Below are 14,942 nucleotides of genomic sequence, written 5' to 3'. Positions count from 1 at the left end.
AATTAGGCCGCCGAAAACTATACGATATCGATATATGATATTCTGAAGATTTGATTAGAAAAAATTAAGGTTCATGACTAATTTATAATCTTAACACTAATTTGGGGACTTTAATTGTAATTATTCCAAAGTTTTAAGTGACCTTAACCCTCGTACTCTGCTTTGAGAGTTTGAGCTGGAGTTAAGTTCGTACTTGTTGTAACTGTTCTGATACTCTTCTTTTTTAACTGCATTCTTCCATACTGTTTTTTTCTCCCACGCTGCTTTCGCTTCCGCCATGGCCGCTCTTAAATTCTACTAGTGAACAGAAACTATCCGATCGAAGACGAAGATTTCAATCAATGGATTCCATCATATCATCAGCTGTCGAAGAAATCTGTTCGACAGGTCGCGACGGCGTTGCTTTATCTTCTCTCTGCTCAAAACTCGCTTCGAGCGTCGAAATTAAACGGGTCCTGTGGGAAAACCTACTTCAGATTCCAGCGCTTCAGTTTCGGAAGCGGAATCGTGTTTACGATAGCAATGATCGTTTGATTCAGCCGTTTGACGATGCGGAAAAGCTGGATTTGAATGTTGTTGCTAAGGAAAAATTGTGCGATAATTTTTTAGGCATTTATGATTTCTCTTTGGGAGGTGAAGAAAAAGAGTTCCATCAACAGCCTCTCGTTCTTGAACGTATTGCCAGTGCTAGGTTAGTTTTAATGTTGCTCATCTTATTCCTTTCCTTTTTTATTTTTAATTTTTTTCTTAATTCATTTCCGTTTGTTTGAGAAAGAGAGATTTATTTTGGAGTAATTTGGTTATTAGCATAGGTTTTGTTTGGGTGCTGTTTTATTTGTATTTCTTTTTCGAAAATAAAAGGCTGAAAATCAATTTAATCATTAAAATAATGTTGTTAATTGTGTTTATTTTAATATTCAAAATCGAAAGATTAAACTTATCCGAATGGGCGGAGTACATGATATGGACAATATTGAAACCTTTATTTTTGAGATGGAATTTTTTATTTTGTCTTCTTCTTCTTCTTCTTCTTTTGGTTGAGTGATATTGTCTTCTTTTTATTGTTGTTATTGGTGTTTTAACTGTGTGCTTGTAGGACGAATGGAATAACTCAAAGCCAACTTAGCAAGGAATTTGGAATTGAAGGAAACAGATTTTTCTATTTGGTAAAGAAGCTTGAGAAAAGTGGCTTAATCATAAGACAAGAAGCACGTGTGAGAACTAGAGGAAGTGGTAAACAATGCCTATCAACAAAGTTAATTCATTTATACCGTTATGCAAAGCAGTTGAGATCTCAAGAGAAATTTGAGGTTACCAAAGACGAAGGGACGTGGACAAGAGGATTCAAACGTAGAACATATGAAGAGGATATTCTTGTTAACGATAGTGTGCCGCTAATGAAAGCAATCTGTGATAAACTTGAAGAAGCTCATGGCAAGGGTTACTTATGTCTTATACTTGAAAGACTGTCAGATAGATATATGTAGTTTTATTTTCATTTTTAATAATTTTTACTGATGTTGTTTGAATTCTCCTTTTTCCTGTTAGGTTCTTGTCATGTCAGATATTAACGTGATCTTGGCTATGTCGGGGTCACGGCAGGCAAAACATAGATGGCAGAAAGTTAGTTCATTTGTTTAGGGTTTTTGCATGTGTTTTAGATTTATCTTGGTGATTTATTCTTAATAGTTTTAATCTATTTCTTCATCTTCAACTTTTCCCAGGTATATGATAGATTGAAAACTGCTGGTGTAGTAGAGGAGATTAATGTAAAAGTGAATGGGAAGGTTAGTTTGATGACTTGTGTCATGGATATTTCTTTTTGATTTTGTATTCTATTCTCCGTTTTCTTTATATTTATGTTACACTTTTTGTAGTCAGGCATTTATGGTTTACAGTAATCTTGTTTGATATTTTATTTCATTGAATATTGGTAAAGATTTGGATTTGTATATTCTGCTTCAGAAAGAAGCCCTTTCAATTCAACTGATGTAATGAAATCCAGTCCAAGTGATAATTTTCTTCTTCTCTCTGTTGCAGTACAAACTAAGCCGAATTTAAATGTTTATTTTGGATTAAGTCAAACCTTGCATATGTTCTTTATACTTGAAACATATTTGTTCTTGATCTCTCTCGCTTCCTCTTTAAAAAATAATAGAAGGCTAATTTCCAGAATATAAATGATAAATAACTACAATCATTCATGATAGGCTTTGGAGAAAAAGTACATACTTAATAATATAACTGTGAGGTAGTTTTGTCTATAATGTTTCAACTAGCTTTTTCCTGTTTCATGGAGATGTTCATTTCAAAATATTATGCATTAACACACTTCATTTTTCACAGGATAAGCGGTGTTTGCATTTGCTAAAAAAAATTCACGTTCGGATTTTGAGAAAAATACGATCAGATGTGTTGAAGGCAAAGAGCTGAAATTGGGAAGATTTCAAATAGCTGACCAGCTTGTGGGCTTCCATTGATCATCAGATTTATGACACAATTGATGCTACAGGATCCAAAGGAATGCTTATTACAGAGGTTTGTGAAAGATATTAAGATATCCTCTATATTTCAAGAATCATAAGTGTCGACAGTCATTTTAGTCCGAGTGACGTTTTTATAATATATTATAATATTAATATTATTAATATTATTATATTTATAAAGCTCGAAGGCCAATTACAATAAGGAGGTCCAGGCCCAGTTTACAGGCACAGTCTACAACCGGTTCAAACCCAATAGACCCGATCCAGGCCCAAGAAGCCCAACAGACCCGAGAAACCCAGCTAGGGTTTCCCCAGCTTCTCCAGCCGCCAATCGATCCCAACCGTCCAATCCAAAGGCAAATCCAACGGTCCACATCTCATTTAGAAGAAACCCTAGGGTATCATAACCCTAGGACCTATTCCGGCCGTCACCTCCAGCTGTTCCAACTAAGGGAAGCCACGCCTCCACCGGCTCTCCAGAGCTCTCCCGAAGACTCCAGAAGCTGCACAGAGAGCCGCACAACACATCGGTCTATGGTGAGTCACCACCATAGGTCCGGTGACTCACCGGATTTCATTATTACGGTCGATCTTCGAGGCCTATATAAAGCCGTTCCTGCAAGCAAGTACCAACAATAGAGAGAAGAGAGCAAGAACAACGAACACATAGAGACAGAGAGAGAGAGAGCAACCAGAAACGAGAGAGCAAGCAACAGGAAAGAAACAGAGGAGATAACGAGAGCAAAACACGACCAAACAACAAATAGAGAGAAGAAGTCAAGAACTTACCTCGCCGGAAGCCAAACGTCGGAGATTCAAGTGGAAACTGAGGTAAAACTCTCGGTTTTATTTAGATCTAGGGTTATTGGGAAGCCTTAGGTAAAAAGGAGGTCGGATTTGGGACAAGGGAAAGCCAATCTATATTTTGGGTGATTTTTGTATTTTTCGACCACGTGGGTGGTGGCCGGCGACGGTAACAGCTGCCGACTAGTGGTCGTCCATCCGCTGGTGGGATATTTTAGAGAGAACTGAGAGGGTTCTCTCGTTTTAGAGAGAGAAAGAATGAAGAAATGAGGGAAGCTTGGCCCTTTAGGGCCTGTTTAGGGCATTTATATCCTCCCCGAACGACGTCGTTTTTGGAGGGTGTTTATGTAATTATACGAATGGGTAAATTAACCCGTGACCCTGCACTCTGTAAGCTTTGCAAGTTAGTCACCAAATCAGGTTTTGATATATTTAATTTTTGTCTTCAATTTTGTTTCATTTTAGTCCCTGACCGTATATTTACCTATATTTAGGTTAAATATCCATTTAGTCCCTTAAATATTAATAATTTATATTATAATCCCGTATTATTATATATGGTTAAATTATATTATTAGTACATATTTTATAATATTTTGAATTAGAGACTATAGTTTTATTATTTTACAATTTGGTTACTCTACTTTAATATCTTTTAATTTCTATATGATTATTATTTTATTTATATTCTTAGTACCTAAAGAATGAAATAATTTACATATAATAACATATAATTTTGATTCTTATTTTAATCATTATTTTATATATATGTATTTAAGTTATATTATTTCATACAATAGATCATTAAATATCTTCTTAATTAATTAGGAAGTATTTTAAAATGGTTATTGGTGTGAAATGATATTCCTATTATTGTATTTATTTGTAAATTAAGTTAAAAACAAATTCATAATTTATTGCAAAAACACTAATTAATAAACACCGGTACCAATTTTGGGCGTTGTAGGGGTGCTAATCCTTCTACACGTAATCGAATCCCGAACTCATTTTTCTAGTAAGTATCCTGTGTTGTATTATTTTAATATTATTTTTAGGAATTTTTATTAGAATAATATAACATTTTGGTGACCAATCTCACCACATTATAAGATGGTGGCGACTCTACAATTTAGTGTTTCATCTGAGATAAACACTCACCTTTTCGAGACTAGTTACACTTAGGTGTACTATTTGCACTCTCCGTCCCCGGGCAAAGAAACGCCTGAGGCGCAAAAGCGTAGAGGTTCACTAAACGGGGCTTTTTCAACACTGAAGCGAGGCACGTAGCCTAGGCGCACCTAAGCTCAGCGAGGCGTAGCAGGCTCTGAGGCGCGAGGCTTAGTCGAGCGCGATGTGGGCTTAAAATCTTGTGTTCCTTCATCGAAATCCCCACCGAGGTTTGCAAATCGGGCCTCGACTCGAAGAACTCGATGATTTTCTCGTGTTTCCCTATTTTTCCCTCTCATGTAGCTCTTCAGGGAGGCTTTGTCGACCTCGAGTTTATTGGTCGCTTGGCGTACGTTAGCATGTTGAGTTGGGGTGAAGATTGGAGCGGTGGAAGTGGGGTCAGGTGAAGGACAACCATTGGATACGGCGGTTCACGACAGCGATGGATGGGTGTTGTTCGTCCTCTGCTGTCTTATTTGGGTTCATTTTCTACAAGAACAAAAGGTCGGTGAGGGGATTTTGAACGTGGTTTGTCTTCGTACGAATAAGAAGGTGAAGAAAAGGAGGAAGTGACTAGTGAGTAATTTTAAACACAAAAGCTATGGTAACATGTCGTATTTTGATTGGCGGGAAGAAAAATCTTTAGTTGTCGCGGGTACTTGTGGGGAATGGATAAAGTCATGACGTGGAACATTTTGTGACCGGTTGATGTGGATATTTGTTTATATTAATTTAATCGTAATTAAAAATTTACGTCTAACAACATTTCTATATTTTACCTTTTCTAAATAATGATAAATATAAAATTAAATGTCTAAATCATATTTAAAATTAATTTTTGATGTTTAAATTTTTTTATTAAAAATAAGTGTATAATGTTTCTTCCATTACACTTTTAGGTTTCTACTGTTAATAAAACGTGAGTGACATGTGTCACTTTGATGTTTGATGATGATTATCAGTGACTTTATTTGATGTTTTGTTTATGCATGTTGGATGCTTTTGTTAAACTTAGTACTTGATTATGCTTGTTGATAGTTTTTATGACGTTAGGTTGGTATTTGAGTTTGAGAGTGAACTCTATTGAAGCCTAATATTGGTATCTATGATATTTGAGTTTGATTGCATTAATATATACATGTATTACAATTTTTTGGATATCATGCGCCTCGCCTTTGTGAATCCCGCGCCTTTCATGCGCTTCGCGCCTCAAGGCTCTAGGAAACTTTGCGCCTCGATGCGCCTTGAGCCTTTGATAACTTTGGACTGCACCTTTCTCAAAGAAACAAAGGTGGCGTTGGAGGGAAGAAGAAGCTACATGTTTTTTGTTTTAATATAATAACAAACATTAGCTGCAAGTCTGCAACATTTAAGTCTGAACTCCTTTTTATCTTCTTCCTAGAAAATCTTCAGGATCCTATCCCTATCATAATACCTGAAAAAAGAACTGAATTTTTCTGTTATATTTTTTTAGGGTTAACCTCTACAATATTTATACTAAAGGAAGTTGACTTTTGTCTGTTACATGGAATCTGTAGTCTCCCAAAAGTTAGGAGATAATTCTGTCCTAAAATACATTAGAACTAAATTATTCTAACCTAAAATAGTACGTTCCATGGAATCTGTACGAAATAGATATGCTAGATTTTCAACACTCCCCTTCAAGATGGTGAATAGATATTTTCTGTTCCCATCTTGCATGCATGTCTTCAAAGTTGGAAGTAGGCATTCCTTTAGTGAAGACATCTTCCAATTGATTACTTGATGCTATATATGGAGTGCAAAGCATGCCACTTTCCAGCTTTTCTTTAATAAAGTGTCTTATCTACTTCATTGTGCTTTGTGCGATCATGTTGCACTGGATTGTGTGCAATGTTGATGGCATACTTCTTGTCGCAATAAAGTTTCATAGGTCCTTCCCACTTGATTTTAAGGTCATCAAGTATTATTTTGAGCCATAGCTCCAAACTCTGCTTCAGTACTTGATCTTGCAACAACCGATTGCTTCTTACTCGTCCATGTCACTAGGTTCCCACCAAGAAATGTACAATATCCTGAAGTTGATCTACGATCTACAATAGAACCTGTATAATCAGCATCCGTATATGCTTCTATGAGAAATCCTTCATCTTTCTTGAACAAAATTCCTCTACTTGATGTTCTTTTGAGATGAGAAAGAATTTTGTTGACAGCCTGCAAGTGTTTCTCTCTTGGATGATGCATAAATTGGCTTACTACACTTACGAAAAATGCTATTTCGGCCTTGTATTTGGACAAGTATATCAGTTTCCCAACCAATTGCTGATATCTTCCCTTATCTATTATGCTATCATCTTTTTATTCACTCGATCTCAAGTTAGGCTCTACAGGTGTGCTTGCTGCCTTGCATCCAAGATTGCGTGTTTCTTTAAGCAAGTCTAAGGCATATGTTTTTTTGGGAAATAAAGATGTCTTTACTCGAGTATGTCACCTCAATTCCTAAAAAAATACTTCAACCTCCCTAGTTCTTTAATTTCAAACTCCTTTGCTAAGCACTTTTTGAGTGTCTCTTTCAATTTGATCATTCCCGATGATGATGATGTCATCTACATATACAAGAAGAGCTGTAATTCCTCCTTTTGAATGTTTTGTGAACAAGATATGAATGTATGATCTCCTTGACTTTGCTTGTATTGCATTGCTAGCATCACTTTGGTAAATCTTTGGAACCAAGTCCTTGGCCTTGCTTGTATTGCATTGCTAGCATCACTAGTTTCATGGTTGAAATATCTTGTTTAAGCTACATTGCTGCTCTTGAAATGCTTAAATATTCACATTTCAGACATGTGCAAGAGGTGGTTGTTGTGTCAAGTGAGCAATGATGTAAGTGAATAACTGTATGTTTGACTTGATGCAATTTGGGGGCCACGTTGGACAAATCAGACTAAATCAGAGACCTAAGTTATTTCTTGATTATAGAAAGGAGTGATAGTTTTTGAACTGTTTGCCTAAACAAAATTTTCTCTTTGTTAGTCTGTTCTGTCACATTTATTTCTTCATTTTAGATTTTTGGAATGTGGATTTCACTAGTCTCCAATGTTTAATTCTGAATCTAAGACCTTTTCGTTTTTAACTCATTCCATAAATTTTGTTGTGAAGCAGGTAGCAAGAGGTTCGGAATTGAAAAGAAGCCGAATCATAGGAACTGTTTTCTAATGAGCAACAAATTTGGGATGCCTATGCAGATGGAACTTCATAATAAAAGCATGAATACAGAATTTGGACAGCCAGGAACAGTGAATCTTCTAATGTAATTCCAAGTAGATCAAATGACCTTTTCAGCAAAAATTATAGTTTGGGTGTTGCCAACCCTAGGTGTTCAGATGGATCAGCCCGAATCTCAGATCTTTGGAATTCTGAAAGTGACACCCTTTGGAAGACAAACGACTATGAAAATGAAATGAATCTCTCTTTTTGCTCTCGAAGAGATAGTGAGGCAAGTAATAGTATCTCCAATATGTGCAAGCCACAAGAGTTGATCCATGAAACAAGAGCAGTGTCTCCAAACAGAACAGTTCATTCTGTGAAGACTGCAACATTGATGCTTAAAGCTTGTCAGTCTTCGACAGTTGATAGCGCCCGGAGAGGGCAGAGAATACTTGAACTATTGCAGGTCTTTTCCTCTTCCACTTGAAGTAAATTAAGGCTTCCCCCCCCCCCCTTTTTATTTGGTTACTAATTAACTACCATTCCTCTGTGTGTTTGTGGGTAAACCGATGCAGGTTGAAAAGATTGTCTTGAGAACAGAGCTATATAGGTTTCTTGTGAATCTCGAGAAAGACAAAGGCACAACAATGGACAGGAAAACTGTAGACAAAATATTGCAGAAGCTTGCAAATGAAGGGCAATGCAAATATATAGACCTAGATACATGAGATTATGGATACTTTTGTTAACCGCAAAGTCAAGGTGGTACTGTACCCATCTATTCAAAGTTTATCTTCTGAAGTAATTGGTGTAATTCGTGCTAGAATCAAGTCTTCTAGAAAGCTTGCTCATGGGAAGACCTCATTGAGGAAGAGGAACAATAACCCAGTCCGTCTATTGGATTGTGTTCAAATAACACAAATTTATGATAGTTCGAATTCCCTCTCTCTTAGGACGGAAGCCATGCGTGCTAATGGATTCATATTTGGAAAAATGGTAAAAGCAAGGCTGTTGCATAGTTATCTCTGGGACTATGCACGTGGTTTATCTGCTAGGGGTGATGTTTTATCAGATGGGAGACAAGATAATGATCTACAGAAACCTTATATCATTCATAATCTGTTTGATATGGAAGGAGCCACCAAGGAAATTCCACTTGAGCTATTTCTTCAAGTTGTGGGTTCTACTGTTAAAGTTGACAACATGAGAGAGAAGTTTAAGAAGGGAGTGTGTTTATGTGATCTTTCTATTCAAGAGTATAATGATCTAAATGATGCTTCGGCAATTAGGAGACTGTCTTCAATTGTAACTATTTTACAGAGGCTGAAGGTACAACCTCGTGCTCACATTTGAAAGTAAATTTAATATTTTCTTTCTATATTTTTCATGTATCATATCAATTGACCTGGGTTGGTTCAGTTTTCTGAATATATGAATGTGATACAATTGCCTTGGTGTAGGTACCATCCGATCTCTTAAACAGTGTTTAAGTAATTATATGCCTGATTGGTTCGCCAATGAAAGAATTTGAGATGCCTCTTCCTCTCTTTTTTTTTTATTTCCTTCTTCTAAGAGAATCCTTTCTTTGTAGCTGATGGCTTTTCATCTGATTATCAGGACCCTAAGATAACATGAACCATCAAAACTATATTGCTTACCCCTGAATCATGGAGAGAACAGAACTAAATAGTTAACATCAATCTTAAGATGATTATGTATGTTGATGTTATTTACTTTTCTTGTATTTGAAAGCACAAATGATCATTTGTTTCTGAATTCTTTTTCAATCTACGCTTTATATGCTTTTTATCTTATATATATTCCTAGTATCAAATCCCAAACTTTGATACTTTTACGTAGTTGATTCGGCTAGTAACTAGAGGAAGTTCTGATGCTGAAGTCAATTTGTCACATGCCAGTCCTGTTTATGCCCTGGAGCTTAAGCCTTATATAGAGGAACCATTATTGGTTGCAACACATTCAAATTCTGGGTTTCTTGATCTTGGCCCAGAACAGGAGATTGTCAGACATGAGTTTATCCTCTCAAACAGAGATGACGTTGATGAATACTGGCAATTTTTGGAATATACTTATGCTAGGGTTGATCCAAAAGTTGGTTCGCATGCATTACCAGGGTATACTGTTCATGAGGTATGCATGCATTTTATTCTTGCACTATGTGCAAATTGGTGTCTTTCAAGAATTTTCAAATGAGAAAATGCTCAATGAGGAAATAGAAGTATTCTATATCTTATCCATTATGTTTTTTTCTTTTATCTGTTAATTCCAAGATTTTTTTTGCTTGTTATTATCCCAGCGATGATGGTAATTGGATTTTTTTCCAGATTTTTGGATACAGATCATGGACCTCTGTTCGAAGAATGACTGTTGGTCAGCATGCAATGCTCTACTGAAACTTCTAGCCAAGACCAAATGCAATGAAAAACTTCCATACAAAAAATGTAAGGAGATTGCAAAGAACCTAAATCTCACCATGCTGCAGGTTAGATCATGCCCTAGTTTCCATAAGATATCCCCCCTTCTTTTTCTTAGAAATTTTCTGGAGTCTGGACCAAAACTTGAGATCTTGAATTTCTTTGCTCAATGGTTTTTATTAATTTGATGAAACGAATGTTCATATTTAAATGAAAAACTGTAAAAGAGTTCCTTCGCTGTTTTATTGTTAAAATATCTCCCTTGAAATGTTGCAGGTGCTTTGTGTATATAATTCTAAGCTGCGACGTCGTCAAAGAAATAAAATTGTAAATGAACTGGAGACCGAATCCGATCCGATGGTCATTAGTTCCTTTCTCAAAAAGGAAAAGATCTGCAAGATCTAAAGTTTTAAACCGTAGAAAAGTTGGCAATGAACTGGGTCATTTTCTCAGAAAAAAATTCCTAGTTCAGCTGGAAGTGGTAAAGATTTTATAGGAGGAGAAAACAAAATGTTATCCTCTCCTCAGAAGCATGAAAGTCAGTTGCAAGGACAACAAGAGGAAGATCATTGGAAGTATTCTGAAAGGTTTGGAGTAAATGGAGACAAGTATCATTCATCTACTAACCATTCGGCCTTTTCCAAGTTGAATTCAGTACGCCCAAAAAGGTTCCAGTGGACAGATGACGCAGACAGGTAAGGAAAATGAATTACTTAAGTTCCATGTTTCCAATGAAGTTAGCATGAAATATTCTGTGAAAATGGCCTTATGGGGAATTTTTTGTGAAGTTTGCATGTATATTTTGCATGTGAACAATAGTTACTTGTATGCAGCAGGTTACTTGTCTATCTACCCTAGCTGAAAAATGTTTTTACTAGTTTTAAAAATAGAAAAATGTCTTTTTTCCCGTTTTCTTTTTTCCCCATTATGTATATTTACTAATTGCTTCATTTTGCATATATGAATATTTTTTTCTTTAAGGCAATTGGTAATCCAATATGTGAAAAACATTGTGGGCCTCGGAGCAAACTTAACTGAGGGATGCAGGCTCTCATTCGGTAACCTTCCAGCACATCCAAATGCTTGTTACAGAAGAAAAAAATTCCTAAAGCAAAATAGAAGATTCAAGGAATCTTTTAGGAGTCTTTGTAATATGCTTAGCAAACAACATGAGAAGCAGCTGGAACAAATGGAGAAGAGATCAATGGATGACGATAATTGTGGATCAATCATGCCTGGTTCATCAGGGACAGGTGCTAAGAGAAGTTTGTTTGAAGGCATCGAATGCAATAAAAGCATAGGTTGCCTAGACTTTGATAGTTTTAGTGAGGAAAAGATTAATTTTTCCTTGGAAGAGGTTCTTCGGAGCAGGCAGGAGCCTTTACTGGAGGCCCCAAGAAATGCAAATGTCTGTGACTATCAATTTCCGTTAAACACTGGCAGTAACGCTGCTAAATTTTCTAGGTGGCTTGTTGAACATGAAAAAAAATTTAGGAGAGGAGGACTTGATCTCACAGTAGATTTAAAGTGTGGAGAAACTTTTCATTTGTTTGCCTTGATTTATTCGGGTGAACTGTTCATTTCTCCTTCTATTCCAGTTGAAGGTGTTGGAGAAGTTGAATTTGTCAAAGGCTTATCTGCCCCTTTTATTGATGACTCTTCCATTGATAATCGGCGTGAAAAAGGTTTTCCAGGTATCAAGTTATCTGTGCATAGAGCATCAGTGCCAAGAGCTGTTTCTCTAGAATCATCATTCAAGAACGGGGAGAATTTTGGTGATGAACATTTTATTGATGGGTATTATGTAGGCAGTAATTCTGGAACTCTTGAAGTTGGCAGCATTTCATCACATTCTGAAATTGTTAAGGAAAATCTCAATTTCGAGCACACTGTCCCGACACCTGGGGATTCTTGCAAGTCACTTTGGGAACTGATGGTTGATCATGCTGCACATTTGATGCCATTAACTACCAGTCAAGAATATGTTGGTAGCTTGTCTGAGGAGGCCTTTAAATCTGTCTACACTGCCATCCAGAAGGCTGACGATCAAGGTTTGACCATTGCAGAAGTTTCCAAATTTATGAATACATTAGGTATCCATGCTTAACTTTTACTAGGATGGTCATATTTAAACATGCATTTCTTTCCTATTGTAGAAAAGCCATACATACATTATCCCGGTATTTATTTCTTGATATTTTCAGGAGAAAAAATGGCTGAACTTGTCATTGATGTTCTGCAAAAGTTTGGACAAGCAGAAAAGGTAGTTTGATTCTGTCATTTGACCGCACTTCTTTATGAAATTTAGAAAAGAAGAAAAAATATTGCACTAACAAATACTTGAGTATAACACATTGTGGTGAAAGTGCAAAGTAGAAGGTCTGGGGGATTTATCTTTCTTGTTTCCTTATGGGACATCTTCCATTCTGATATCTATTTGATGTCTGCTTGTCCTGGATAATTCCAGTTAACCATGTTGTGTCTCGTATTTACAAACCCGTTGCAAGAATTAGGACATTTATTCATAAACAAGGGAAAGGAGACTTGTTATGCTATCTCTAACTTCTTCGTAGATTCACAAATATATGGTCTCGTTTATAGTTGAACAGTGGAAGTTTGAATCTCTATGATTGGTGCTTGCTTACAACCTAACGGGTCAAATATTGTCCTAACAAATGGTTATACAGGTCATTTTTTATGGTTCATTTCGTTTCATCGCCTGATCGACTATGCAAGGCAACAGCAAGAGGAAAATGCATAAGAGAATAATTACTCGGGCTTTTCGTATTGTGATGCAAAATCCAGGAATACTGGAGGTACACGATTCTTATATTTGCTTTTAATTTCATTTTAATTGTATTATTGCTTACTTTTTGTGCATGAGAAAAAAATAAGTGCAAAAGAATGGGCATTGGGTTTGGTCTACTTCATTAAATCCCTGAAAAAGAATAAATTAGTTTACAAAATATGAATCTATGCTTTACCCAACGGAAGCTGTTAAACAATCATGGATATCTATGTCTCCCCTCCCAATTTAATTGGTAATATTTCTGTTATTCATATAATATATGTTTGCGTTGGGAAGTTCATGTAGATATCAGTTAAGCGAGTGTTCTATATGTGTTCACGAATCTTCCGTTTTCAGTTTCTGATTAGTGTGACATGGAAATTTGAGGCGATTGATAAATGATAGCATATTTTTTTGTTGGTATCTAACCTGATGTTCGACTGATTAAGACCTATGTTACCCAAACTTGGAGGCGAGTATTGGTTAAAGTTTGTCTGTCATAAGTAGGTCAATATTTTCCCTATTTTTCCAAATCTTTTGAGAATCATACTCTCGTACTCATGTCCAAAACTCCAAATATACCTTTGGACACTGGTGTCGAACACAAGCACTTTAAGAACAATGAAGGATTCTGGTAATTTAGATTCGAATAAGTTATGTGCAGCTACAAAGTTGGGAGTCTACACATTTTCTCATGTTCTTATTGTTTCTACTCACTGTTTGTGCAGGGTGATATTATTCGCAAAATGGACTTTCCAATGATAAATTCCCAGGTAAGAATGCAATTCGGTTGATTATCAGAACATGCCTAAACCTCTGCTTATTTTGTTAAACTCATGCCATAGACATAATAAGTTTATTGCAAGTATCTAGCTCATAACTCCTTGTTTCTCTAGATGCTAGCATATAATGTTAACTATGTTAGGCATGAGTGTCGGACACGGGTACGTTTAATTTTTTTCAAGGTTTCCATGAATAAGAGAGTCCTAGTCATATTCCAGCCTATACTTCGAACATTGATACTCCACAAGAGAATTATTTTAAAAATGGAGAGTCGAAACAACGTAGGATTCTTCTTGTAATAGCTTTAGTGTTGATGATTTAAATGGGATTATAATTTTCCCATTACTAAATTTTCAACTAAAAACATATGTAACTCAGACTCAAGTGTTGGTGTCGGGTATGAGAATCCATCTGACACATATCCGAATACGAAGATGGTGATATGAGCATGTTGAACACTAGAAATGAAAAAGATAAAAATAAAAAAGTTTTAGAAATATAGTTGAAAACCTTACTTTTCCTTGCTTTTGCTTATTATAATTTCCTAATGGATTTACCTTTACATTTCTTAAACAGCCCCTTAAGAAATTATTAAGGTTGATGGTTCGGGGCGGACATCTTATTGTCAAGAAGAAGCATCAAAGTAAACGTACCGGAGTCCCGGCAATTTTAGGAACGATGATCGGCGGTAATTCGACCAAATGCGAACTAATTTACCGGGAGCATTTCTTTGCCAACCCTGAGAGTACATTTCTTTTATAGGAAAGCTCATTTAGTGCTTAGCATATAATAATTTGGTGTCCAGGTCTATCAATACTAATCTAACTTATGTTGCCCGGACTTAGATACGAGTGTTGGATATAGATTTAAATAGATTTGGACATTACTGACTTTTTTTAATTTGTCCGAATGTGTCGGACATTGATTTAGATACACATTTTTTTTTGTGAAAATATGGAGTCCGGGTAACATAGGTTGCTATTGTAACATGAACATCACCACATGAAGTTGTAACACTACAAGCGGTACCAGTGGTTAAAGTGAATATTCTTCCTAGAGGTCATGAAGCTGCATTTGCAAGCATGTGTCAATTGTTAAGGAAGATTACGAATAAATTCTACATATTATAATAACTCTAGATTATCAAAAAAAAAAGCGATACAAATATGAATATGTATTTGACATGTATGGGAAGTAGTTGAGAATAAAATCATCTGGATAACTAATATAAACATTAAACAATATTTTTAAACTTCACTATTTTTTACAAACCACTTGAAAATAATTTAAGAG

The 14,942-nt window shown here is 35.9% G+C and overlaps 4 protein-coding genes and 1 long non-coding RNA gene across 5 annotated transcripts; all 5 read left to right on the top strand.

Annotated features, from left to right (window-relative positions):
• The first annotated feature begins 326 nt into the window (after positions 1-326).
• Positions 327-1,487, top strand: LOC120117946. Its single transcript, XM_039138102.1, has 2 exons — positions 327-691; positions 1,097-1,487. The coding sequence occupies exons 1-2, from the start codon at positions 342-344 to the stop codon at positions 1,485-1,487; spliced, it is 741 nt and encodes a 246-aa protein (XP_038994033.1). The 5' UTR covers positions 327-341.
• Positions 1,488-1,590: 103 nt separating this feature from the next.
• Positions 1,591-2,448, top strand: LOC120117948. Its single transcript, XR_005515705.1, has 3 exons — positions 1,591-1,623; positions 1,725-1,787; positions 2,347-2,448. It is a non-coding gene; the product is annotated as an uncharacterized LOC120117948 (long non-coding RNA).
• A 5,183-nt stretch (positions 2,449-7,631) lies between these two features.
• Positions 7,632-8,371, top strand: LOC120117945. Its single transcript, XM_039138101.1, has 2 exons — positions 7,632-8,109; positions 8,219-8,371. Exons 1-2 carry the CDS (start codon positions 7,897-7,899, stop codon positions 8,369-8,371), a joined length of 366 nt encoding a protein of 121 aa, XP_038994032.1. The 5' UTR covers positions 7,632-7,896.
• A 159-nt stretch (positions 8,372-8,530) lies between these two features.
• LOC120117898 lies at positions 8,531-10,433 on the top strand. The gene is made up of 4 exons (XM_039138067.1): positions 8,531-8,972; positions 9,504-9,794; positions 9,989-10,146; positions 10,355-10,433. Exons 1-3 carry the CDS (start codon positions 8,607-8,609, stop codon positions 10,055-10,057), a joined length of 726 nt encoding a protein of 241 aa, XP_038993998.1. The 5' UTR covers positions 8,531-8,606; the 3' UTR covers positions 10,058-10,146; positions 10,355-10,433.
• An 86-nt stretch (positions 10,434-10,519) lies between these two features.
• LOC120117933 lies at positions 10,520-14,476 on the top strand. Its single transcript, XM_039138092.1, has 6 exons — positions 10,520-10,773; positions 11,060-12,171; positions 12,283-12,341; positions 12,766-12,894; positions 13,595-13,639; positions 14,226-14,476. Exons 1-4 carry the CDS (start codon positions 10,589-10,591, stop codon positions 12,799-12,801), a joined length of 1,392 nt encoding a protein of 463 aa, XP_038994023.1. The 5' UTR covers positions 10,520-10,588; the 3' UTR covers positions 12,802-12,894; positions 13,595-13,639; positions 14,226-14,476.
• The last annotated feature ends 466 nt before the right edge of the window (positions 14,477-14,942 follow it).

Source organism: Hibiscus syriacus, unplaced genomic scaffold, assembly GCF_006381635.1.
Source record: "Hibiscus syriacus cultivar Baekdansim isolate YM2019G1 unplaced genomic scaffold, ASM638163v2 tig00110324_pilon, whole genome shotgun sequence".
NCBI classification, from domain to species: Eukaryota; Viridiplantae; Streptophyta; class Magnoliopsida; order Malvales; family Malvaceae; genus Hibiscus; species Hibiscus syriacus.
This window is presented reverse-complemented; position numbering and strand designations above follow the sequence as displayed.

Coding starts and splice junctions, on each gene's coding strand:
- LOC120117946 (XM_039138102.1), top strand. CDS start 342: ATGGATTCCATCATATCATCAGCTGTCGAAGAAATCTGTTCGACAGGT. Junction 692..1,096: donor GAACGTATTGCCAGTGCTAG/GTTAGTTTTAAT, acceptor GTGTGCTTGTAG/GACGAATGGAATAACTCAAA.
- LOC120117945 (XM_039138101.1), top strand. CDS start 7,897: ATGAATCTCTCTTTTTGCTCTCGAAGAGATAGTGAGGCAAGTAATAGT. Junction 8,110..8,218: donor GAATACTTGAACTATTGCAG/GTCTTTTCCTCT, acceptor AAACCGATGCAG/GTTGAAAAGATTGTCTTGAG.
- LOC120117898 (XM_039138067.1), top strand. CDS start 8,607: ATGCGTGCTAATGGATTCATATTTGGAAAAATGGTAAAAGCAAGGCTG. Junction 8,973..9,503: donor CTATTTTACAGAGGCTGAAG/GTACAACCTCGT, acceptor ACTTTTACGTAG/TTGATTCGGCTAGTAACTAG. Junction 9,795..9,988: donor CAGGGTATACTGTTCATGAG/GTATGCATGCAT, acceptor ATTTTTTTCCAG/ATTTTTGGATACAGATCATG.
- LOC120117933 (XM_039138092.1), top strand. CDS start 10,589: ATGTTATCCTCTCCTCAGAAGCATGAAAGTCAGTTGCAAGGACAACAA. Junction 10,774..11,059: donor TGGACAGATGACGCAGACAG/GTAAGGAAAATG, acceptor TTTTTCTTTAAG/GCAATTGGTAATCCAATATG. Junction 12,342..12,765: donor AGTTTGGACAAGCAGAAAAG/GTAGTTTGATTC, acceptor ATGGTTATACAG/GTCATTTTTTATGGTTCATT.